Source organism: Halictus rubicundus, chromosome 8 (assembly GCF_050948215.1).
Source record: "Halictus rubicundus isolate RS-2024b chromosome 8, iyHalRubi1_principal, whole genome shotgun sequence".
Classification (NCBI taxonomy): domain Eukaryota; kingdom Metazoa; phylum Arthropoda; class Insecta; order Hymenoptera; family Halictidae; genus Halictus; species Halictus rubicundus.
In genome coordinates, this window is record NC_135156.1 from 11,631,428 (window position 1) to 11,659,217 (window position 27,790).

At 39.4% G+C, this 27,790-nt stretch overlaps 2 protein-coding genes across 13 annotated transcripts in view; one reads left to right on the plus strand and one right to left on the minus strand.

Moving 5' to 3' along the window:
- Dh31-r (Diuretic hormone 31 Receptor) overlaps positions 1 to 27,790 on the plus strand; it is a 147,042-nt gene that overhangs the window by 50,670 nt on the left and 68,582 nt on the right. The gene's annotated exons all lie outside the window — the stretch shown is intronic.
- Positions 365 to 18,786, minus strand: LOC143356343 (uncharacterized). The gene is made up of 20 exons (XM_076791946.1): positions 17,833 to 18,786; positions 14,103 to 14,522; positions 13,429 to 13,660; positions 12,589 to 12,814; positions 11,815 to 12,091; positions 11,661 to 11,731; positions 11,066 to 11,217; positions 8,996 to 9,175; positions 8,745 to 8,776; positions 7,698 to 7,970; positions 7,059 to 7,254; positions 6,156 to 6,324; positions 5,765 to 5,818; positions 5,553 to 5,688; positions 5,375 to 5,508; positions 4,879 to 5,311; positions 2,672 to 3,088; positions 2,017 to 2,248; positions 1,724 to 1,952; positions 365 to 662 (listed from the first exon to the last, which is right to left on the minus strand). Exons 1-20 carry the CDS (start codon positions 18,232 to 18,234, stop codon positions 365 to 367), a joined length of 4,563 nt encoding a protein of 1,520 aa, XP_076648061.1. The 5' UTR covers positions 18,235 to 18,786.

Below are 27,790 nucleotides of genomic sequence, written 5' to 3' on the forward strand. Positions count from 1 at the left end.
CATAATAGGATTGCAATAAATCGCGCTAGACCGATTCATAGGAGGTTGTCAACTACAAAATGCCTTGCATTAACTTATAAAATTTATTACAGTCCTTGAAACTACTTTACATGCTGCTGTATAAAAAAACTATACATTTTTATGGTACAAACATCGATGTAGTCGTTGAAACTTGGCACCGGATAGAATCGTGCAGGTGGTCCAACCATCGAAACACATAAATTCTCGTTCTATTATCTGGCTCTGCGTTATCGTCGTATATTCGACGAAAATCACGTCGATTTCGTGCCTGTTCCGTTTTTTTTTTCGACGATTCTTTACTTTCGGGCTGTTACCGACGTGTTCCGGTTGGCCCACGACATGTTCATTTCCGTTTCTTCGACTCGGATGTTTTGGTGTCCTTCTTGGAACAGGATTTACAGCCCAGTAACAGTCTCGTTAACTTTCGGAGAACGAAAACAACGACGGCGAGCGCCGTCACGAGGCAGACGAGGATGAACGCGTAAACATCCACCAGTTTTTGCTGCCACCAGGTGAGATGAATGGCGGGCGACTGTAGGATATTCCCGTGTTTGGCTACGTACTCCACCCAATAAACCGCCTCGTCTAAGGGCTTCATCGGACGGTCCTTGAATAGCGTCGAGACCCGCTTCATGTTCGTACTGCAAGAACAAAATATTAATCATGGCTTTACGACCCGATGGTCAGGTTTTATCGATTTTCTAATACGCTTTAAATTCGAGTGATTTTAAATTTTACATGCTAAATCAAAGTGCATCTATCAGAAAGTACTTGTCTTCCACCTTCAATTCAAGTCCAGAAACGTTTGAAAACTCCTACGGGAATACATTCTAAAATTGATTCAAAGAATTCCTTTAAATTCGAGCAAATGGTCGGGCTTTTCCAATTTTTCTCTTTGTTCTCGAGTTTCCTTCTTTAACTAAAATGTACCTATCTCAAAGTGCTATCCCTCAGGTTCAATTTAAGCCTCGAAACGGTAGAAACTGTCTACGTGAACATATTCTAAAATCGCCTCAAAGAACACTCTCTTCAATTCGGGTGATTTTTCTTAGGTTTCCGAGCTGGCGGTCGGGTTTACTTTTTAATTTTTCAACGTGTTTCCGTGTTTCTTTTTGAAACGAAATGCACCTAGCGCAGAGTGCAATTCCCCGCCTATAATTCAAGCACGTTGCAGTCATCGAGACATGTGTTTGCCGGGTCATCCCCCAAATAAACTATCCATGCCGATACCGAGTGCCAAAATCAGAAAGCAAACAAGATTTAAGAGAACCAAATGCAAATGCGTCTGGCATTTAATCAATTGGAAGCATTGTCAGAGGAAAGAAAGTTCGACTTGTTTTTGACGTAAGATTAACGGGTATAGTCTGGAATAAGGAGGTCAGAAGTGACCTTGAATCGAAGAAAACGAGTGATGGACCGATTCGATAGCTCGCAGAAACAAAATTTCAACTTTAAACCGGCTGTATTGACTGGGGAAGTAGTGATAAGATAAAATTGGATTTCTCTAAACCGATCGAATGCAAAAAATCTAAAAAAATGGAGCACGTTGCAGCTATCGAGATATGTATGAAGAAATTTTCATTTATTTTTCGGTTTGAAATTTCAGTCGTAAAAAATCATTTTCTGCAACTACCCGCCGCACAAACGTGAGATGATCGATCTACTCTAAATTGATGCATAATTCGGTTAGTTCCGTGCGTACCGATACTCATCGTCGTTCAAGACCTTGTCAATGGCGTAGGACAGTGTCTCGACAGTAACATTGTCCGGCGATCCAAGGGACACTGCCAATTTCTTCGTGACAGCGTTCTTCATATTGGTGTGTTGGTCACCGAAAATGGGGATACCAATCAGAGGAATACCGAAGTAGACTGCTTCTTGGAAACTCATAAGACCACCATGCGTTATGAACGCTTTTACGTTCTTGTGTTCTGAAATTCAAACAACTGTTTTCCTTTTGTCCACTAAAAAATTCATAATAATCTATCTACGTACTGAAAACGGTCACTTGAGGGAACCAAGGCTGAACCATCACGTTCTTCGGCAAACCTGGTGGCAGATCTTCTTTCTTCGCGATCTTCATCAACACGCGCACCGGCGCGATCTTCTCGAAAACAGTGTAGAAAGCGTCCAGGACAGGTTTCGGGAAAGTCTCGATCCTCACCATCGATCCGAACGTGACGTAAATGCAACCGTGCTTGCTTTCGTCCAGCCATTTCTTAACTTCCTATAAAATCACAATGAAAAAATTGGTTTACAGTGAATAGACATTCCGTGTAACTAACCGTCAGTATTTACACTCAGAAAAATCCACGCTACACACTACAAGAGATCTACTTCTTCTTTTGGCGAGTAGCTTCGTTGGAAACCCTCAATTGTATATCCAGGATACCAAAGAGTTTTCAACAAATGTTAAAAGATGAGAATATCTTTAAATAAACTCACGAATGAAAGGATCTCACACTGAAAAACATCCACTTTTTCTTTTCATAAGTCAATGTCGAATCAAATTAAAGTCACAGAAGAGTTGTCGTCGAGCTTAGAAGGTGGGGATGTTTTCGAATGAAACCATGAAGAAATGGATCCAGTACTGTAAGTAATGGACGACGATAATGAACTATCTCTGATCGATGAGAAGGGCATCGCTTACCGGGGAAAGGGGATCTCCATTCTCGGTCACGTGCAGCCCACCAACTTCAACAACGGCAGTGGTGGTCGGTGTGATCCCGTTAATGCTGTGATGCGAGTTGATAAGATAGAGGGCTATGTCTTTGTGAAGCTCACGGACTGGGGTATCGATGCCGAAGTGGTCCCTCACGTAATGCGACATCCGTTCCATACGGGAGTTGATTTGGTATGAGACGTAGTGCGTTAACAGGGTATTCGACAGCCTATCCGAGAAGCTCATTGGCTGGTTGAAGGAGACGAACAAGTTCGGCATGAAAGCGGGATTATGCGGGTTTCCGGTGACGTCCTCGAGCCAGTCCAAGAAAGCCGCGGTAATTATGCTGACCATAGGAACCTTAAGATGCCGGCCGAACGCTAGGTAGCATGGCGACATGAACACCTGGAAAATATAATTCGTTGAAAATTTGCTCTAGCTTCTGCTCAAAAAACTTCGAACGCCATTCTTATTCGCTGGAGAACAGACCAACTTTTTCCGTTCATTTTTTAGTTAATTTACTGTTTTAAATGCGAAAGACATTTTAAACAGACAGCAATTGATTTTGGAATGTTTTATAATACGGTAGACCTACGTATTTGCGTATGTGGCAGTCGATATGCAGTAAATCTGTAAAATAATTTGTTACACATTGTGCAGAAATGTGTACCGAATCAAAGCAAACAGTTGCGTATCGGTTGAAATTCGATGAATCTTCGGTTTTTAATCCTCAGTTTGTTTCGTATGTAACTTCGAACTTGTTGAGCGTTATTACGATAATCTACAACTACGTCACCAGACAGAACGCCACGCGAGGAAGATCTAAAATCTGCGAAGATAAATATTCATGCAGTGTCACATCGCTGATAATGTATTGTGTGTTTGGATTCGGCGAATCAGTCCTTGTCACACTGATTCTGTGCGCAAGGAATCATATCGTGTGCAAGCATAGTTGGAATAACAAACATTACTTCGTGACAGAAATACCTATCACCGCAAAAGTGCGTTACACTGAATAACGTTAATTTTTAACCGCGACGCTCTTCAATCTACGTTGTTATCGACAAGCTAACATTTCGTTTATATTGATATTGGCAATGAAAAGAAATGAATATTTCAACGTGTCCGTACATCGATAAAATTGTTCAATACAAGATATTTTAAAAATATTTCTGATAGAACATTTTTCAGATGCTGTTTAATGGAGGAAATCAGTAGCAAGAACTCTCTTGCATATATTGTCATAATTCCGAGAAACAGACTCTGTTTGCTCCAGAGTTACATAAAAATGATTCATTTAATGCGAGCAAAGATGAACAAGTCATTTTCCTCGGTTTTTTATGCGGCCGGCCACATGTGGATATGTAACCAATTGCACGTTCAATTTGTTGTTTCTCTTGCGCTAGGTTCTCGAGATTAAGAGCAAGCTACAATAGATTCTACAGTGTATGTAGTTTCACTGACAGCAGTACTTGTAGTGTGTGCTGTCAGAGTATTTTAATCTTATCTGTATTTACACTATCTATTACACTATCGGCTAAAAGTTTCTATTGTTTCCTTTCCGAAGATTCCAGATATCACAATAACTGTCCACTCGACTGCTATTATCTCAGCATTGCAACACAGGAGTAGTGTGGACAGCTATTATGACGTCAGGCATTTTCTTTCGAAAAGCAGACATTAATCGATCATTACGATTAAGAGACAGTAGATATTCACTTGCTATGAATGTATAATTCCTACAGAAACATCGATCCACTAATTAAATCGTCGTCAAAATAACAGAGACGGTAACATATCGTTAAACTGCTAATAAAGGTTAGATAAACCGACAAGAAAAACTGTTCCGATAGATACTTGTCTGATAAGTAATCTTAATATTACTGACAAAATAATCCTATAATTCCGGTTTCGTAATTTCAAATTTCAGATCGATTACTAGATTCGAATGAGCGTAACGATTATGAAAATTGAGTTCTATAGAACCCACTTTGCAGAATTTATTGCATGAAATTAGTCCGAAGTTTGATTTTAGTAGTTTCGAATTTAGCTCGAAACACACGATCTATCAATAATACGAGTATGTTTTCGGTATAAAATACAAAATATTTTTGCAAAACATTTTTCCCACGAAAATCCAGCAAAATAAGGAACACGGCTCTAACAGTTCTAGAGATATGTAGTTGTTAAATTACCTCAGTAACGACAAGGTCATACGGCGGGTCGTTAGGAGGATTCTTGATGACGCGCTGTATATTCTTGTGCGTGAGAAGATCGCAAATTTTTATGCCAGCCTTGTCAATAAGTATGTCAAAATTCATCTTGTTGAACTCAACGGCCGTTTTCGCGTCGAGATTGTTCTGTATCGCCTCTAGCGAGTCGGCTATGTTAATCTCCGAGTAATTCGGCGGCAGTGCCTTCTTCATGGGGAAGTGCGTGATCACGTCCACTTGATGACCTCGCTCGGCCAAGGCCACCATGAGACGTTCGGACATCATCCAGTGGCTGCGTCCATTCAGTGGGAACACGCCAAGAATTCTCACACCGCTGCCGAAGTGACAGCACGTCAACGCCACCAGTATAGTCAGCAAACGGAGTCTCATCTTGAGGAAAAGATTAGCGACTGGAAATCATGCACGATCCAGCATCAAGTTATTGGTTTTCTAGAAAAATTGTCCTCTTGCGAAGAACTCGTAATGCCCCTTTGGCCGGGCGATGGTCGTCACTGGTCTGACGCTGATTAGGCTGACTACGCTCGCGGCTCGCACACAACTGGAAGCGGAAAATGAGATGTCACTACTGTTAGCCGCTTCGGCATGGACTGGCTGCGAATAAGAAGAGTTACATCATAAGAACGATGTGCGCTGACTTTCTGTCGTGTAGAGGGCGAATAACCCACGCAAGTCCAAAGACTATAAATAACAGTCTCCTGTATTTTATTTCCGAATTTTCGGCCGCTCGGAATTTCTTTTTCAACGGGCTCGCTGCGAACCGGCAATAGAAACCTCAAACATCGGGTTTCAAACAGAATTCAAATTCAATTTAATTTTTTAAGAGAGAAAATTGTGTGGCTATGAGAACGTAAGCTTAGGAAGTGGTGAAACGAACAGATGACTACGTTGTTTGTATATGTTTCTGTTGTTTAACAATACACACATACAGACAGTCTATTAATATATATACTCGACGAAATGGAAGCTGGACTGTCGAGGTTTGTTGCGTGGAACTAAATATTTGCATGAGCGAATTGCGCCGCTGTGACTATCGATGTGTTAATTGGCATGGAAGTTGATGATATAGTCCAGAAGTGTCAATAGATTTCATGACATAGACAAGTTCGTAAAATGTTTCAAGAAACATGTATACTCATAAAAATTAGTAGTGTTTTCATAGTTGTTGAAAGAAATGTTTCTTTCAATCCTGGATCTCGGAAAGTGATCAGAGGAACATTGATATTTGCGTAAAGATATACGGTTTAATGATAATGATTAGACGGGTGATTCCACTTCTGCAACGAAATACTGAATTTATAGTGCATATCGACCCGAATACAAGATAATGTAATCTGTAAAGTTCATTGTGTGTCATTATTTCAGGCAGACATTGCTTCGTCCAAGAAACTAATTTATTTAAGATATCATCTATTTAGGAAACATATGGGCTGAAAATACATATGTTTTGCAATTGTTACGATACAGTTGCACGCAGTCGCGTTTTGAAGCGAAGTTCATTGTCCCAGATTATGAATGAAGCACTGTTTCAATATTTCACTGTTTTATTTATTCAAGACGCTTCGAGGCTGTTTAAAAAACATGTGCCGAGAATAGACAATCAGTGCGATTACACGTAGTTACAGTTTAAAGTGAAAGACAGTTGGTTAAGAGTAGAAAAAGCATGCTTATTGTAAAATAGTAGACTGTACTTAATCGTTGTAGGTAAAATTTATGCTCGTGGCATTGTCGCTAATCCGACAGGAAAATTCAGTATATCATGTGTCAGCTCATGTTTGCTGGCAAGCCTTACGGTGAGACTACTTGCAAATATTTAGGAAGAGATTTCGCATGTCACTGTCATATCAGTCGCGACCTTCGTAGGGTTAGGAACCATAACTGATATGATTCGGTTGGTGTTCCTAGCAGATGATTTGTAAAATACAAGAAAGCATGCGTACCGACAAAAACATTGGAACTACTGAATTTACCCTCTAATTCGCTAACATTATTAACGTTTGATTAACGTCAAATGTTCATTTCAAAACACGGTAACTTCTTTGAACAATTAATTACTATAATCTGTCAAGTTTCCTTCGCTTTTTAATTTTTTGACAAAATACATTTTATTTTCCATTGAAGTTTCGACTCTTCTAACTTTTTACCAGTTCGACTTTCAACTATTGTTATCGATAATAAAAGATTGTTTACCTGAAGCGAATAATCGATGGTAGCACTTTTTACGACGATCGAGTACACGAGAGCGGCAGCGTTTCTCAACGCAGAGCCTATCGAAGACACAGGACGACTGATCCACGATATTCTCTCGATCGTCCGAATCAGACTGTGAAGTCCGGTTGCCTGGTACGTAGTGGGAACACAGTCGAACAAACGATCACGAATTTAGAGTTCTAAACGTTCCTCTGAATCACCAATATAATCGTACCTCGAATCTGATCGACGAATCAAGATTGCAAAAGACTTAACTTAATGCATCGATCACATGTTCCATTTCCAACCCTTGGACAACAAGATAAATCCTATTTTCATCGAAATATATGCAGCACGGAGACCTCGGTAGTTATCTTTTTATCTTTGCATTCGGTAATTTCTGACGAACAATTTTCCAGGTGTAACAAAAATAGAATTTTTTTCATTAGATTTTTCTGGCATCAAATAATCTTTTTATAAGAGTCATAATTTTCGTTACATAATTCTGCAAATTTATAAGATAGAATATCATTATAATATAATATAATTATTCTATATTTATAATATAGAATGTTGCAAGTGACACGTAGAACTTTGAAATAAAATTCTGAGACAATCTGCGAATTGTAATTATTGTAATAAACGTTATAAGATCCATAGAATATGTGTAAAAGAGGAGAAGAGTCTGTAAACAAACTTGTCGAAGGAGATGAAGATTTCAATGAAGAACATTGAAGCGATGATGACGAACACTTTTTCGAGACGAGTTTTAGACGCCAGAGCGGAAGGAGGTAGTAAATATTTGTAGACGAGGGATGACCTCCTGACTGTCTAAAACCGGTTTCTTTTACCTGATTCGCGATGGTCTGAAAGTTTTATCAAGTCGTTTCCGACATCTCAAATATTACGATTCATAACTTCAAACAGCTCGTACCTACATTATTCATTCATTCTATTCAATTTAGCCAGCTGTTCTGATCACATTTTCATTTGTTTTTCGCATTAAGACATTTACACGATTCATACAGCACACATGTAACGATTATGAATTCGTATTTTGCGCGAAGAAGTTCAAATTGATTTTTTAGCTTCAAAATTTGTATATTTAATTCAGTAAGGATCGTTTGAACCCGTAATAAAAATTTCCCGATTGAAGAAATAGAAATCAAATAGAAATTTCTTTCTTTGAATAATTTGCGTAATTTGGAAATAATATAAACTAAATTCATTTAATTTTTCGATTGTTTCAAATTGTATCTACTAATTCTTGTCATAAATACATGAAATCTACAGTCCATATTATACATTGTGTATATATATATTCATATTTCTCTTTTGACAAAACTTTCTCTCTACATGAGAGGGATACTTATCAAAATATTATAGTAACTACGAAGATTGATAGCAGAACATATGATGCTAATCATATCAAGTACTAGCGCAAAAAACGGTAAAAAATTAATATCTTGTCGATCATGCCAGTTATCCGATTTTTACAGCATAACAAATTTTTTTCGTTCGAGCACCACCTATCACGTGTCGATTATGAAATGCTGATAACAGATATAATATGATTTACATCATCGCTTTTGTTCAATACTCGATCGATACATGCTCAATGACTATTTTGCGAACAGTACTTTAGTACAATTCCCCTCTTTATCTAATAAATCTTCGGAAATTTCGACTTATAAATAATGATGGATAAAAAATTTCATTTTTTACTATCAATCCGAGAAGTCAGTTGAAACAATTCAGAAAAATGACGCAACTTCTACAAATCGTTTCGTTGACGGACTGAAGTTGTTATCACTTTCGCGTTTACTTTTTGTCTTCTAGAATCCGAGGTTTATTCGCGGATCGTTAACATTAACACGTGTGTTGACAGTACTATTCAAATATCTCGCTGAAAGGAAGAAAATCGCGCGTCTGATGATCGACTGAGGAAATTGAATGACTTCGCGCATTTTACTGCTGACATCATCTGTGCAGGCGTCTTCAGCACACGCGTGCGTAATTGAGTTGCCCGAAGAAACGATCACCTCGCGATTGCTATCGGACGTGTGCTGCTCTAATGATTTACGGAATTCCAGGTCGCTAATCAGTAATCAGTGCTGCTCGATGACTCGTTTTTTACTCCGAGACTTATTCATCGACCTCTATCCTTTCCTCTTAAAAAGTACGAATTAAGCCAATATTGATTTCATTTTGATTTCACTGCCAATTCAATAGCCATTCAGGGACCATTATTTGCAAAGGTGCCACTTTATACTAACGACGCTAACGGCGAAGAAAATATGTGCAATTAGTTTTACTGTTCCCTTGCAATTTAATCGTGCTTTTCTCTGTCGTTTGTTTCTCTCGTAATTGTTCGGAGACCATTTTATTTCTCGGTGGTGCCATTTCGGACAAAACTTGTCAGTCAACCAAGAACAGGTGTAATTGACAGATTTCACTGTACTCTTGCAATTTAATTGTGTTTTTCCGTTGTTCGTTCATGTTGTAATCATTTGGGGACCATTTTATTTCGACCGTTTTAAATGCAGTTCGCGTGTCCAGCTAATCAAGAGAAATTCCAAAAGGTTTCGATGTAACTTCAGCAATTTAAACGAGTTTTTGTGTTTATTGGCATTTATTTCGCTTCGAGCCTATCGGGAATTATTTTATTTGACACCGGTGCCGGTTTAAACACAGTTAGCGTGCCCGGTCAATCACGCGCCGACTCGAAACGCTCTTATCACTGTGTTTTTGCAATTCAAATGGCTTCCTGTTCCTATTAAAATTTATTTCTTTTCAGTTCCTAATCAAATTCGACCAATCGATCAAGCACAAATCTATGTAGCTTAGCTTACTACATCTTTACAATTTGATTGAATTTTTACATATATTAATCTACTTTGGTAATTTAATTGACGTTGTTATTTTCATCGGAATTTATTTCGTTCGGATTCATTCCGGGACCATTTTATCTCTCGTCGGTGCGATCTAAATTGAAGTAGTTTCCAATAAATCAAGAACAAATTTAAATAGCTCGGGTTACTATACATATTTTTGTAATTCAATTGGATTTTTACATTCATCGATCGACCTTCGCAATTTAATTGGACTTTTTATCTTCACTGTCATTCATTTCTCTTACATTCATTCGAGGACCAATTTGTTCCTCGTCGGTGTCATTTTGAATAGAACTTCACAGCCAGCTAATCAGAAACAAGCATAAATGGTTCAATCCACTGTACTTCAGCAGTTCAATTGGATTTTTGCGTCTCTTGACGTCTGTTACCGTTCGAATCGTTCGAGAAGACCATTCCACGGCGCATGCGACCGGCCAATCAAGAACGGATCCAAATGGCACCGTTTTACAAGCGAACGGGAGGCAACAAACCGACAGTGTCCGGCGGGTTTCCATTTTTTATCCTGCTCTTTCGCGATTCCGCAGTTGCCAGCTGAGAAACGGCGCCGTTCCATTCGTCGACGTCCCGTAAATCGCCGGCGGAACAGCGAAGTTCGTGTGGCCCCGCGGTTTTTCTGTAAAAATGAATTTTTTTCGATGTCTCGCGTCGACGTTGATTTTACCGGGACCCTTCATGCTCAGCGAAAACCATGGTCGACGGTGACACACTCGACGCGACACGTGTCAGCCAAATATCAAATACGATTCAATGATCTGTCGGATCCAGACGATTTGCAATTTTAATTCGAAGGCACTGCTGCGAGTCTGTTAATATTAATCAACTCCGAGCGATCTTGATCATTTTTCTGTCCGATTTTTAGAGATGTTCCGGAAATCGATTGATGCAGAAATAATTAGAAATATTTTCTCGAATCGTGTTCCTATTCATTCGTTAATTTATGTCTTTTTCTAAATGAATAGATGAGGAATGACGAGCAACTTTAAACTCGTATCGTGAAAAATGTTGTTGTCTTATCATTGTTTGTGTATATACATGTCATGACAAACTTATTATGTTCTCTTTTTTCGAACAGTCAAGTGTAGCTATTACGACGATTGTATAACAGATAAAAAGAAACATAGGAGGTAGTTTTATTATCAAAAAAGCGGAATCGTTGACGCTATCATAATTGATTATTTCATTCGCACGTTTCTTGTATCTTTCACAAATCAGTTGTTTTTGAAACAAATAATTAACAAAACGACAGCTTCGTTTCCACTTTTCCATTGAAAATGTAGACTATATTTGGCAAGAAGTGATTAATTATAAATTACAACAACTTCAGACGGTATGTACAATCTAGATGCGGAATTATATCGTGTGTCCATTTAAGAGGCGATTCAGGGGCAAGAACAGTTAATTGTAGGTGTGCGATTGTTCATAAAATTTCTCGGATGGACACGCAGTTCCGAATTTACATAAATTACAATTACGAGGTACTGTACACGTTTATACAACAATTTAAAAACATGATCATTCAAACTCGTTACAAAATATTTTCTTAATGCGTAACTTACTGTATATTGGTCATAAGGTCACGTAACGCGAATCAACATGATATGATTAGTATCTCCAAGGTTCAAATCAGTTCAGATTTGTTACAGTTTCGCTACCATAAATTCGTAAGATTGACAGTCTCTGACATGGCCAATGTCTTCGAAACATAGATTTGCCTAAACGGTTCGCGTCCCGCGCGGTTTTCGATGAATCATACCTAATAAAATTTCCTCGATTAACATGAAAACAAATTCGTTTATGAAACTTTCCTCTTGTCGTACGGTTTTTGGTCCACGCTTATCATGCCGAATGCAAATCGCAGGACGCGTATCGCGATATAGACCGCCAGGCCAGCCATAGTTAAGACAAACAGATAAACGTCCAACAACTGCACTTGATACCACGCCATGTCCATTGCAGGTGATCTGAGCGCATCGCCGCCGTTCCTGATGATGTATTCGATCCAGTAGATGGCAGTGTCCAATGCACTTAGGGGACGGTCTAGAAACTTTGCAGACATCTTCTTCGCAGTTTCACTAAAAAGTAAAAGTCTTACTTGATTATACAGTTCGAAATGATCTTACACCCCCCCCCTCCCACGTGCAGATATAATTTTTGTTACGAATATAAACAAATTTATGAAGCTTGGAAAGAGCAAATATCATCATCTAGATCAGGCGTGGGCAACCGGTGGCTCGCGAGCCTTCTTCCCACCAGTGTCGCCAGATGAATAGCGCGGTAGAAAGGGAAATTAGAGTGGGGGAACAAGTCTTGATCTGGCGACACTGCTTCCCACTCCTGAGACCCCCACCGTGCTCGTATGGAGTGAGGGAGATGGGAGTGGGGGGCTAGGAACCTGTATTGGAAGTTGTCTCCAAGAAAGATAATAACACGGTAGTGGGGGAACCTGCATATTGGTAGTCTACGTCTGTCTATTATTTAGATTGAAAATATTCTGGGATAATCCAGGTCTTGGTAAATTGAAGTCAGGGACGCTGAGAAACCAGTGAGTGAATAGAATGCCAGAAATTACCGATATTTGGGATCATGTAAGACGGCGTTCAAAGCGTTGTCCATTTTCTCCTCCGTAAGAGTATTAAGGTCTAATCCTATTGCAATGTTAAGCTTGACGTAGTTGTCGATATTAATAAATTGATCGGCGAACAATGGTATACCGATCAGAGGTACACCATAGTGAATCGACTCCTGGGTGCCCATAAGTCCTCCGTGAGTGATGAATGCCTTTATGTTCGGGTGCTCTGTAACAATAGATTGTACGTTATTTCACAGCTTCTTATTAACAAATATCAATTACGTGTATTACTCGTTTATTTATCTTAGAGAATTCGTGTTCGATCGACACAAACAACACGTTTATATATTTCAAACGTTGGAATAATTTATACGTGCACTCGTTGGTTACTTTTCATTTTTGTCTGATAAATTGATAAATAATATTGTTATTGTTTTACTGAACTGTCCTCTCTGTATAAAATAGCCAAAGGTGCTTTTCAGGCAAGACAAGTTCGTTTCAGAATGGTTTCTTTGTGTCAGAGTAAGGAAAGTAAACTATTTCTATATGCATAGACTGTGTCAAAGGTCCCTGTATCGAAATATGTAAAAACTTCTAAAATGGCCCCGTGGAACGTGACGTGAACAAGAATCTCTCAACGCCTCCATTTTAGAATTTTGTGTCTTGATGTAGCGGGTTTGGGTATTCTTTTGAATTTGACAGAGAAATTTTTCTCAAACTGACTTGATAACTTCTATTCAATGTCCAACTCAATAATTTCTATTCGATACTCAACGAAATAATTTCTGTTCAATACTTAACCCAATCTACTATTAAATATTGTCACTGATGGTAACTCACTCAGAACTTTGACCTGCGGGATCCACGGCGACGTGTGAATGTTCTTTGGCAATCCAGGTGGCAGTTCGTTGGGTTTTGGTATTTTCATTAAGACCCGGACAGGTGCTATCTTTCCCAGGGACTTGTAGAATATTTCGAGATACTTCATGGGGAATGACTCAATTTTCACCATCGAACCGAACGAGAAGTAGATGAATCCGTTTGTGCTCTCGTTCATCCATTTCTCCAGGCTCTGCAAAGAGAGTCGCTCTTTTTAATACCAAGATCAAAAGGTTGCGTCAATAACAATATTACGCTCTGCTGTTCCTTTCATATAATTTCATTGTGTTCACTCAATTTTATACACGATATTACATTCCCAGATTCCTTCTTTGTGTCAGCTGGCCTGGCCATTAATCTTTCGAGAATTAAGAAACTTGAAAAGGAAAAGAAAGAAGGTTCAGAATATGTTGATAATCTGTCCTAATAAAAAGGAAGTAATAATACCAATAATGAGAACGAAATAAGAGTGTGCTAACTAGTAATATTCTAGTTTTACCACTGTTTAGCAAGCGATCGAGATCGTCCGAATGCTAGCGTACAACAAAATGCAAATCCGAAGGAAACGATTCGATCGTAAACACGTGACAAGGGGGAATAAAGATGAAGGATCAAAGTGCAAATAAAATAGTTACCGCAGGCAGTTCGACTCCCTCCTCCTGGACGTGTAACCCTCCAACCTCGACGAACGCGGGGTTCATGTCCATGACTCCGTTAATGCCCATGAAAGAGTTGGTGAGGACCATCGAGATGTTCCTTTCGAGCGTTCTAACGTCCGGGATGTCGTCGCCGAGGTATTTCCTCGCGATCTCGGTTTGCGGGGACGAGTAGTACTGGAAGCTCCACTTATGAAAGGTGGAGTGCAAGAAATTATACGTCCTCTGCCAGAAGTTCATTCGCGAGGGGAAGGTGATCAGATTGTTGGGCGTGTATGCCAGATTCTCCGGGGTGCCGACCATGTCGTAGTGCCACGGATACAGGATTGCGGAGGACACACCTATCATCGGTGCCTTCAACAGGTAACCGATTGCGAAGTAACAGTGGGCGCCGAACACCTGGAACAGATTGAACGGATCTCACTGGAGTCCAATTTTGCATTTGACACTTTCAGCTGACTATTTTGCTTTTGAAGTTTGGGAGTTTCTTCTCTAACATTCGGCACAGTGCATGGACTAGTTCTTTCATATCGAAGTTACGCAAATATGAGTTTTCGTGATTTAATTAATCCAGTTCGAGATGAGGTAAAAACCGTATGAAATTCGGCTAAATGTAGCGCTGTGCCGAATTTTCCACAATGAACGTTGCAAATTCATAAAATCCTCGGTACACCGTTGTGAGAATTTTAATGAGCAAAAACTGTCGGAATTAGTTATCCGAAATATTTTGTTGGAACTTCGTGTTAACTCGGAAACTGAACAGTTCTCGTTTCTCTGTTCATTATTTTTACTTGACAGAGTTTCATCTCGTTCATTTGATCCGTTGTCTGCGTTTTGCAATTTTACGACTGTGTGTTAACGAACGTCAACGTGCTTTTAGACTTGTTCTGCGGAATTTTATGCGAAATAAAACTTTTCCAAGTCGATTATAAGAAATGGAAGCTAGACATTTTAATAATTTTAACAAGTCAAGAATAATGTAACAACATCCTTAAATTAATCTGACGTAGTTACAAGTTTTGTTTTTCGCTCATCCATATTTGCGATAAGTGCATCAAATCCGCAGTCTAATCACGAGTATGAAAAGAAATTTTAATGTTATTTTAATGTATGCTTCCGAACGGACGCGTTTCGAATGACAAGCTTAAGTCCGAGAAGCGATTATTAAACAATGATTGTTATGTAAAGTTTCGACAAAAAAACGAAACACGACATCGGAATCACAACAGCTGTTTTAACATGTAATACGAAAAGTCATTCCCGTTGCATGTCATTTCGAATCGCATCTTTTATTTTTACAAAGATTGAACGTGATTCTACGATAACAGCGATGTCATAACAGACGATTATTTATCACTTTGATTTTTCATTTTCATATAAGTGCATCCACACAAGCTTCGCTTTGATGCGATCATGTAATACGTTCACGATTATCAGCTGCTGGGTGATCAACATGTTACGAATGCACATCATCGTCACGTCATTCTTTAGAAACGTCGCGAGACGTGTCCAAATTGAAATTTTAAACAGGACTACTCGAATTCAAATTTTAAACGGAACTATCCAAATTGAAAACTCATTAACTGTTCGAATTGAAAATTTAAACAGAACTATCCAAATTGGAAATTTAAGCAGGATTATCCCACACTGACGATTTAAACAGAACTATTCGAATTGAAATTTTAAAGAGATATATTCAAATTGAAATTTTAAACAGGAATGTCCAAATCGAGCTCAACCTTTTCATTTCATTTTTACTTGCAAACATTTTTCAATCGACCATGGAGTCCATTTTTACAAACGTGCTTATATCTTCGATACCGTTCTTCAAAGTTGAATTGGTTAAAATACAAAATTTGTTATTAAAAATTGGAAAATGATCCTAATCATCGCCAGTTACAAGATTGTAAGAATGCTTCGTCCACCGAGAGAAACATGGAAGATGATATAAACGTTTCACGTGATCGTTAGTCGTTTCGATTAGAATGGACAGCGCGCGTGTTATATTTAATTTCTCGCTCGTTCGATCAGGAACAATCAGACGTTGTAACCACGTGGAGAAACGTTATGCTTGTTGTGCATCCTTTTTCTGTACTTATGGCGCAACTTGTCGCCTCGTACGCACACTGGCTTTCATCCAGACTTTAAAGCACTACGTGACGGAACAGATTAAGAAAATTGCGTTTAATGGCGCGAAAACGTTAAACGACGTTCAAGTTTCTTGGCTTTACCAATGTAATTTACAAGTCGGTAAGTTCTTTACGGCATTCGCGAACTCCTCTGGCAAATGCAAGTGGAATACCAAAACAGTTGGCAACTGCGTCTACACGAGCGAAATATTCCCGCACGGTCGGAAGAGAGTGTGAGAAATTGTACAAAGGCCAAGGCCTTGTACAAGTCCCAAAAATGTTGTACTTCCTTGAAAGGAGAGATTCCTCAGGCCATACGAAGTAACATTTTCCTTTACGAAAACATTCTCCGCGGCTTGGTTGAGGAGCTAATAACGAAAAACAAGGACCAATCAGAGTGCTTTTACAACGGACCAGTTGACATTGGCCGAGCAGGAATCCTTCCGCTGTAGCAGCGCTCTGATTGGTCCTTGTTTTTCATTAATAGCTCCTCAACAAAGCCGCGGAGAATATTTTCCTAAAGGAAAATGTTTCTTGAAACTATCCCTGGAATCATGCCTTTCAAGGAAGTACAATGTCGGGACACCCTGTATAATAGAAAGATCCGAGTACAGAAACATAACAGACCGTTGCGAAATCAAAACTATGTGCAAAAACTGTTGTTCGACGCGTTACTTGAACTCTGCACGTTCGTACGTAATCAGAATTTCTGCTTCTATTTGTACGTGTGGGAATGACTGTCACTTAGTTGCTTCCTTTATCGTAATCAAATTACAGCGTACGTCTTCGACCATCGTGTTATCAATATTACTTCACCGGGCTTGAGAAATCTTGTCTCTGAACTTCCCCATTACTTTTCTTTTAGGTACACGTGTTGAATTGATAATTTTATGATACAGCTTCTTCTTAACGACCGAATGTGTCTAAATCAATGCCCATATCATGAGATTAAAATATATTCCCAGAATGCGAAGCATTATCATTCGGCGGACCACTAGAATGCTTGATTAACACTAGGTTTACGGAGCATTAAAAGCGAGTATTTTACATTACTTTATGAAAATAAGAAGAATGTGTCAAGTTTCCAGCCATTTTTTAAATAATATATACCTAAGGAAATAAGTTTGTTGAGTAATTCCACGCAGATGGATCTTCACAATCTCAATAATCGTAAATTAAAAATATTAGAACCCGTCATTTGGACGGGTCCCGTAAACCTAGTGTTGAAAAGCTACTCTGGATCTTTTTACAGTGTAACGGCTCGATACAAATATTTCATTATCTCGCTAAATTAAATTTATAGTACTAATTACTCTCGCGACAAGTTCGAGCTAAAAATTTGTTTTCGAACTTGTAAATATAATGCAGAGACTTTACGTAATTATTACGAAATCGGTTAGGCGTTAAGTAAAGCAAATCTTTTGGCGAAGCTACAAGGACTAGTTGGTTATACGATGTGTAAATAAATTTTTAAAAAAATGGCAACCGAGGAGAAGGGCTAAGGGTTGTTTTTTGCAAGGATTTTCGCTATACATAAAATTAACGCAACCGGGGTTAAAGGAAATCCTAGCAATCCTCACCTCTACCAAAACCGCATCATAGGGAGGGTCCTTCGGCGGGTTTCTCACGAACTCTTGTATCCTGGGATCGCTCAAGGACGCGCAGACCTCGGTTCCTGCGAGGGTGGCAACAGCGTGACTCACGGATACGGTCAGCATCGAGTTCATGTTATCGAAGGTCATGTTGTTGATGAACTGCCTGGGTGCCGATAACACGATTATATCCTTGTAGTTCGGGTGCGGTTTCTTCAAGGGGAACGTGCTGATTACGTCGACCTGGTGTCCTTTCTTCGCGAGACCCTTCATCAGGCTCTCGAACATCATGAAGTGACTTTTCCCATTGAAAGGGAACAAGCCGAGGATCCGGTAGCCCTGGCAGGTGGACAGGATCGTCCATAGACAAATCAACGCTAGCAGCCTCATGTTCAACTTCACTTTACAACGTTTTCCGGTACTCCGCGACTAGCCTAATCAGTTGAGACCGGAGCTCGTCGATTGCAAAAGGGTGTCTGTCGATTGTCGAAGACGAACTGATCGGCTCGGTACGGGGGATGACAATGTCTCGGGCACTGTGTAATCAGCTGATCATGATGAACTGCCGCCCAGGAAAAGGGAAGAACTCGAGGAACCCTGCGGCTTCCGTGCGGTTAGGCGAATCCCATCGACGTCACGGTACAATTGCGAGCACTATTTCCCGGTGGCTAGATAGGACGCCGTTGGCTTCGAGTTTCGCTGGCACACTGAGCCTGCGTTGTACGTAGAGTGTCGTAGATAAATTCGACCTTCCAATGCCCTGCTTCGGTTCAGATAAAAACAGATTAGCCGAAGCTGCGCGATGAATCTTTTTTTTCCTCTACCGAACTATCCCGATCTTCTTAACCGATCGATCCCGATCTTGTTAACCGATCGACGACGTTAACCGGTCTCTCTGTCCGTCTTGCTCGACTGGACGACAAATGGTTGAAGATCGACGTTGAAGCGACCAAGCCTTCTCACCCGCTCCGTTTCGACGACCGAGATGAACTATTAAGACGCCTCGTGGAGTCCTCGGTTTGGATCGACGCCGGAAAATTACTCGCAGATTTTTGTGCTTGCGTCACGTATACACACGAACACAGATTCAAGACGTTTAAATAGTCTTACAAGTATGAAACGCGGTTACATGAATACTGTCCACGCGTGCCCCATCAGAGCACGCGATCCGCTCGCGATCGCTCCGAGGAGCAGCCCGATCATTTCGGACTTCCGGTCGGAAATCGTTTCTGGGGGTTACTGTGTGAAATAGGAAATTTAGCGTTTCAATGTCACTGCGACTCACTTGTACATGAAATTGGCATAATGAGCTAACGGACGGGTTAAGAGAAAATCTTGAACAGAAAAAAGTTAGTTCTTGAAAGTATTTAAAATTTTGAATTTGGATAAAAATTTTTAAAAATATATACTTATCGAGTTGGTTGAAGATGTGCTACCAATCTAGTACGATATAATTGTTTACATAAAACCGAGAGATTTTTTTATGACTCAGCGAACGCTCAGTACCGCAATTGCTAAAGAATTTTGCACTGGTCGCACTTAATCGATAACATATCTAACGCTTGATGGAATATAAAAATTGTCATAAATAATTAACGTGCGTAAAACTTGCCACGTGAAGAAAATATTTTTTAACGATCCAATATCTCATATGAAGGTCTGTACTATTCGAGATACAATTATTAAATTCTTCCATTACATTCGTGCCCTTATAGTATCGCGATTGTTATACCAAAACGCGTGTTGATTTTTTAAACTATATATTGGCAATCAGAGTACGACTAATGGTTATCCATGTAAAATGAAGAAGCAGATATAATTAGAGATTCTTATTGATTTTTGTAAACTATGTGCAGGAATATTATTTCAGAAGACACATTTTTAATGCAAGTTACAAAATTAAGTTTCTAATATACCGTCGAACATGTTAATCTATTACTTCTGACCTTTAAAACAAAGTCGATAAAAAGATTGGGGATAAAACACATATTGAATATTGCACATATTAATGTTCCTACGAAATGATTTAAATTTTATATTATCGCTTATGCTGTCAAATAAGAGGTTTTGCGTCTAGGCAACTGAAGAGCTTAAAGTGTCAACTCACTGTAATCTAAAGTGCAGTCACGCTTAATTAATCATCACGGCGTCATCGATAATCGCGCATCAATACTTTAAGAATGACGTGCAAAACGACCAGAAGCAGCGTTACTTGAATACTACCGCTGTCATTTCCAGAATCATTCGATTCCTCCCATGAAAATACAAAAGTAATACCTCAAAGACGTGCATTCTCAAATAGTGGACACGTGGTTTCAAAGTTGCATACATTGTGGAGTCTGGAAATGTTAACAAAATGGAGACCAAGATCGAAAGAAGTTCGCGTGAAATTCCATTATTTTCATGACGATCGACCAAAGGTATCAGCGAGAGAAGTTCATGACACGATTAATAACTTATGTGATAGGTAGGTGTTAGGTCGACTAGTGTAGTTGGAACGTGACGCGGATAACGCGCGACGTCATTTAAGCAATAATAAGATAAGTAGTAATTTATATAGACTATAGCGGGCACGAAAAGAATGACCAGTCATTGTCGATTGAGTTGCACAACGTTCGACAGATTTTCCATTGACATTGTGTACTTAGATACGAGAAACCATTTTCATTCGCTCATGCTCGCCGAGCACGTTCGTTGCTCGGCCCCGTATCCACCCACAAAATGACTGTTGAAAAGTTTCTACGTAAAAACAGTTTTCAAATGTCATGCGGAGGAACATAAATATAAATTTGGACAGCCACTGAAACGGACTCGTGCCGCTATCGAATTATTTCGGCACAAGTATCGTCACGAAAAATAAATTACCATCCTTCGTCTAAAGAATGATAAACATTGTGTAACAACTGCTCGCATCGCCGCTATTGGAATCGAAATTGGAGCACTTTTCAACTGGAGTCTTCCCGCCGTGCTCCTCCACGATAACTGAGAAAGTCTTGTACACTATCGCGATATCTGTCGCACCGCGAATAAACGAAGGATGAATCTATGAGAATTATTTACCGCCAGGGACACCGCATGTCCTTTCGTACTAATAAATAATCAAATTCTGAACGAGTTACATACCGATTCAACGACGTGCGAACGCGCCGCGTGCATGCGGCTGCAATTTCCAATCGTTCCCCTTTCTGTTTTCAATTAAAACTGTTTCATTGGCCGCCGGTATCAGTTTATATTCATTTTAGCCCGCTTTTGTCTCGACCCGAAGTCCTACTGTACTCCTCCCCGGTATCTTAACTAATTAGAACTTCACTCCGCGGAGAGAAGAAACTCTTCTCGTCGAGAAACTGCTTCGCTCGACTTCCTCTTCACAATGGGCGAATTTTTGCCGGCACTTTTACGGAACAGACTGCGCACAATTATGCAAATTCGTACATTTCATTCTTCGTTTGGATCGCCGGCGCAAAAACTGCATTAACTTCCGCGAAGATTTTTGATTTTGCAATGAATGCGCGAGTTTTTTCAATTGTTCTAAATTTGAAATCTGTTTGAAAATTGTACACGCGGTTCAGCGTGTCGAAGATCTCAGAGATTCGTTTAGTTTTCATGATTTCTGTTAGAAGATTTATTAGTTGTTATATAACAACATTACCTCGTTTACAATCTTCGGAGTAATGGATCGTATAAATTCTTTTATGTGCATTTCATGGCAATTAGGGTTTCAGATCTTCACTCGACACTAGAACTACCGAGGATCGTGTTAATTTATAATAATTATAAGATCGGATTTGTTCCGACTCGTCTGAAAAATTTCTCATGAAAACATTTTTGTGATTTCTCCAACTGTATCGAAGATTCAGAAACAAATTAGTTTGACCCATATTTCTTCCGTAGGTTCTCGATAACAACGTGTTCAACGCGACCGCTGTCGCAACAATGACGACCTCGAGGCAAAATATTATCAGTTCGAAGACTAACACTAGAACTACCGGATGAGTCAAAATGACTTGCTTCTAATTTTCTTGTAGATTTTTCGTTTAGAAATATTGAAATTATAAATCGGTTTTCATGAGGAAATAAACTTCCCTATCGAAATGGATATTTAAACAAAACTGGTAGCAAATCTACACAAATGCAATTTTGTTGTTATTATGAGGCAATGTATGCCAGTTGCATCTAATGCTTGGTAGTTCTAGTGTTAAGCCCAGTTTCGTGCGTATAGTGATGTTGACATCTACCTCAACGAATCTTGCCCGTTTGTTATCACGTATTCGTTGTAATCGTGTATTCGTAGTATCTGAAAAAGTAAGAACATTTTCCTGCACACTTGTACTTCGGGTCATGCAATATGGCATCCAACGCAGAATCCACAGACTGCTCAGTGATATTCGCCGGGTTCCTCCAAGCAAGTTATGTTAACGCTCTTCATTTGATCCGAGCATAGTGGAATTCCTATCATAGGAACTCCATAATAAACAGCTCCTTGACTGACCGTGGGACCGCCATGCGTAATGAACACTCGCGTATTTCTGTGTTCTGTCAATTACATTTCACGATCTCCATTACTTCAAATAATACATCTTCAATCAATTTTTATCATAAAAACTTATAGCACCCCTCTTTGACGCTTTTACTGCAGAAACATATAAATGATTATATATAAATTTTGTGTAGTATTTTGTTTAGAATAAATGATGCTTAGAAAATTATTGTAATATTAGAAAAAAAAAATAGAACGAATTTTAGAAACTTTTAGAATGAGGAAAAGTGTGGTTGAAGAATGCACAAGCGTTTACGTAGACAATGTAAACAACACCTTTAAAGAAACGGATTGTTAATGTCGCTAATAGTATAAACTACCAAAACGTAACTGTTAATATACTTAACATCGGAATCTGAGGAAGCCAAGGTTTCGTTAACACGTTCAGGAAGATCAGGCGGCGCTTTCGTAGCATCAGCGCATCTCATTAAAATCTTCACTGGCGAAATTGTGTCGAACGCCCCCAGCGACGAGTTCCGGTGTGACGCTTCGGTGTTCGTCGAGGAACCTAATGCAAAACAAACGACACCATTGTTTGCAGAACCGAACCACGTCTGTAGGTCCCAACTCACGAAATAACGAATCAATAAATCACTATTCTTCGGCTCTTTTAATGACAAATAAAATCCTTTGTATACTATCGAGCCCATTCTTCGGAAACTCCGAAGCGCCTCATTCATTTAGAAATTCTGGAAACTGAATGAAAATTTAATAAATTAACTCTCTTGGTGCTTGGTATTTATACTCTAAATAACATTATAAGATTTTTAGCTTTCATTTGTACGAGTGAAAATATTAGTGTAATACTGACTAGTGAGTAGACATTTTCTTTCAGTTTGTTTTACACTTAAAAAAAATTGTACCAGTCGTATTCACTTATATTGACAAGAACAGAAATTTTTAAACGATTTGCCAAAGTTCGTTTTACATTAAAAAATTTTACTATTCATCCATATTGACAGGAATAAGGATCTTCAAAGTTTGTTGTATATAAAATATTTTGTTAACGATACTCATCGATACTGACACGAACAGAGATTTTTAAGCGACCTCTCCGAGTGTATTTGAAATAAATAATTTCACCGGCGACAAATCCGTGTCGTCGAACTCGACATGCATTCCTCCGACATGGACAATGGCAGCCATGATGGGTCCCATTCCATTAAAGCTATGGCGGTCGTTCACCAATGCCAGAGCCACGGCCCGGTCCAATTCCCGGATGTCGGGTACATCACGACCCCAAATACTTTCTCATTACTTCGGTTTGGTCGGACGTGCACCGGTAAAACATCGACGGCTGCCAGTAATTCGCCAGGACGTTCCACGGTCGATCGATAAATGTGAACACCATAGTTGCCATGAAATCGTCGATAGCTTGCATGAATGACGCGGCGATCGCTATTGGGGGCGCGTTCGCCAGATGACCGAATCCCAAATGGCACATCGCGCCAAAATACTGAAAATGATTAATGACCCATCTGCATATTTCCTTGATGCGCCCCCGGTAAGTACACTGCGGATTTTCTGCGCTTGTCCCATTTTTTCGCAGTTCGCTACAGGATCCAAAAATTTTTATCGAGATTCGATCTTCTTCAAAATGTCGCAGAACCCATCACACTAAAAATAATAAGTACGACAGAAATGGATTGGACCAATGCAAAACTGTAACATTAGGAGAACTGAAGAATATTGTTACCCTGTTTGCGACTCATGAAAATGATTAAGAGAAACAATTTATTTTTATTTAATTTCTGTTTCGTACAGTTGAAAATTCCTATTTTACGTAAAAATCCACAGTTTAATAGTAAATAATAATAGTCGATTCTACTCGGAAATTGTATAATTTCCTGCATCGCGCGTGTATCGTGTTATCTCTTGTTAACATTCGTCTTCAACGACGCACGGAAAATCATTATATCAATTGGGTAATTGGGTGTGTCTTCGCGTTGAGAAACTTGTCTGATTTCGATTCGGTATCAGGCGGACCAGTGATTAAATGATTAGCACAACAGCTTCATACGAAAGCCGCGGCGGGAACAATGATGTTCAAGGCTTCTATGCAGCTGCCTTATTATCGCTTTCATTTGACGGAGGGGTGAGTAATCTCTTAATTGGCGCACATAAACGGACTTCTAGAATTAGCGCGCAGTTTCGCCGTTAATGATCCACACGTATAACACATGGATTACCCATATACATAAATATATAAATAATAAAGCAAATTGTTGATGCTGTTTTGTTCATTTAATACAGAATATTTAAACAAATTATTTGGGTAAAATATCGAATGAAATTGTTTACGCGGAGCGTCAAAGGAAAAAGAGAATAGAACCTGGTGTCACCTATACCGTAATTGTGGTTTATTAAACCGTGGCGTCATTAATTACGCGCGAACACAACAAAGCTTTCCATTGGACATTGTCGTGCGAGAAGATTTTTCTATTATTTTGCGCGTTTCCAACGAAGATGCACGAATCATTAGTAACATCCCTTGTAAAGTTTAATATTTTCTGAAAACATGAACGACAAAGAATCATAAGAATTTTGTTGCATAAAAATGTTGTACTTTTTCCGTTTAGAAGAAAACAAAGAGTCGACGTAATAAAGTAAAGTAATAACAACGAAACAAAAGTTACACTTCTGTTATGTTAAGGATCAGTAAAAATTTGCTCGATAATTGTCAATTATAAAGGGTTGACAACAGTTTCGGTTTTATACCAAATATAATTTCTTTGAAAATCTCGCTGTACTAAAAATACTTCTTTGGAAAGGAAACTTTTATTAAAATAATAACAAAGGTAAACAGCAAGAAAAAACTCGTCGGCATGCAACATTTTCGTAATCACATTTTTTACGCGACACATAAGGGATTTTTTAAGTTCACAAAACCTCGCAGTAAGCGCCATTTTCTACTTTGTTTACGCTAATGGAAACAATTTCGAGTGGAGGCGCGGCAGGCGCAGATGCTGTAACGTTCATTATCGCAAGATTAAAGGGTTAAGGCGCGCGATAAGTTTCGTGATTTAAAAGTTGAACAGCGTCCATCGATCTCGTCAAGTGTTTACGCATTTTTAAAATGATTAAACACGGCCCGCTCTGCGTTCAATTATTCTTCGATGAACTTCCAGCAGGTCGTTAATCCAGTTAAAAGTGTTCTCCCCGGTAAGATAGTGTCGGTGGCAGCTGTTCTGACCGTTTTTCTTGTCATCTTCACTCTCAAATTGCCATCGGAATCTCATACATTTCGCGACGATTGCGCGCGAAAAAATTGTTTAATATGGATTTCCGATAGCTTCGGGAAATCTTCCGATAATTTGATTTAGAAGCCGAAATAATTGGTAATTAATTATCGTGCAGAGTTGTCGAAGTATTGATTACTCAGCAAAAAATTACTCGGTATACCTGACCGAACGTTACAGTTCGTTTTTAACAAAATTTAAGTTTCGACGTTAAGACAGGTTTAAAACTTTCACTGTTCGAGACTGTGTAGAAAAATTGCTGAACCGATTGCGAGTTCCATATGCTATTTCTGCATTGTTGGTAAGAATAAAATTTAATATGAACAAAGTGTCCCTAACTGCTCGCAATTCACCGATATTTCCTCGTCAACAGCGATCAGCTCGACGATTTGTTGCACGCGGCGAGCTCTCAACGTGTTTCCCATTATGCAATATACACTACACCAGATCTGCACGTGCTCCGATTGGGCGCAATCTATCTTTGTGAATTGAATTGGAACGGAACCAAATAGTTTCCCAAGGTCAATGTGAAATGGCAGATGACCATAGAATCAGCTGAAACCTCCAAAGAACAGCCATTGTCAATTCACACAAAAATACATATCTCGTTTGTATAAGAAAATTCCTTTGAAACACAGGAAACAATTGTGAAAAATATGAACGTGGGAACTGCCTTATTTGTTAACTCGCACAAAAATAAAACACCTTGTTTTTGCATGAGAACATTAATTCAGAATACAAGAAACAATCACACAAGGAGGAAATACAAGCACAAGATTTGCTTGGAAAATGGGAATACTAAAAATTGAGAAGAACAAGTGTGACGTTTGGAATTTTTTAACAGATCAAAGAATAAACTGACGGCGGTATAAATAGCTCGGTGGAAACTCAAACTTTCGGTGCTGAATGTTTTATACACTTTCCGTGTCAGTTTTCCGCAAAATGTCACGTCCTCGCAGACTACACTCGTAAATTATGTCTCGCTTTCTGTATTAAGAACATTCCCGTGCGGTTAATTAAGAATTACACATTGAATAATCGTAATATATTACAGAGTGCCTCTTAATACCAGGCATTATACTTGTACGGTTAGGAGAGAGATCTCTACGACGGTCCCGTTCCTAACTGCGCCGATGCGCCCATGAAAATTCATTAAAGCGTATGCGAATTATGCAAAATATGCAGAGAGTATGCAGACATTAAAAGAAACGCGGTCGACTATTAAACAAGACATTTCTGAAGACGATATTAAACGGAAGGACCTTTCGTCTAACTATTACTCAATTTTTATTTAATATTTAATCATTATTATTAATAACTTACTGAAATCCCATTTCGAGTGAAATTCAAATAATTTTGAGAAACGTATCTGACTGTTCAAATAGTCATCTTTTTCCTAGCCAAATAGGATAATATATTTCATCCGAGTAATTTTTCAAACGATCAATTTCTATAATGTCCAAGCGTGAGGTTAAACTGTTCGCGTTTCTGGATGTTCGTTGTCACCGTAGACGAATAGCTCAGGCCAACCCGTGCAATTGTCGATTTGCACAGTTCCCGTAGTCCCTTTATGGCGGCACTGCGACATTCCGTAGCCAACCGATTTAATCAAAGTATTCTATAGTATCCTAGGACGTCTATTTTCCAAAGGGGACCTTAATTTGTCCCCGCGGTCCAAACCGAATTCTACCAGATTCACACGGACTTCAGAATCGCTTTGAACGACCGCTGGCCGTTGTAGTCACGGGATCTCGTGACTAGCTGCCATAGTCAGCAGTTCGGCCACTTTGCGATTGCCATTCGGATCCGAGTAGTACAAACCCCCTCCGGCGATCCTCGGGAATCGGGGTTAGAGTCCAGGTCTCATGGGGTGGCGAAGGTTTCCTAGGTATCGACTCGTTCGCTCGTGCCCTACGATAATTCCTACTCGAGAATGGCGACTCCGTAAGTGGTCTATGAGTTTCGACTGCAAACAGCACCCTAATGCGTATTTGATGGGGTAAACAGTTGCAGATGAGCCGATTAAATTTTCCAGGCTCTCCGACATCGTACACGGGTCCATTAAGATCGGTTGCGATTCCGAGGTTTCCCTGGGATCTTTATGCAAATTTGCGTTTTTAAGCGGTGATTTATGGAGAACGGGATCCAGATAACAGGCCGCTGCCTCTAT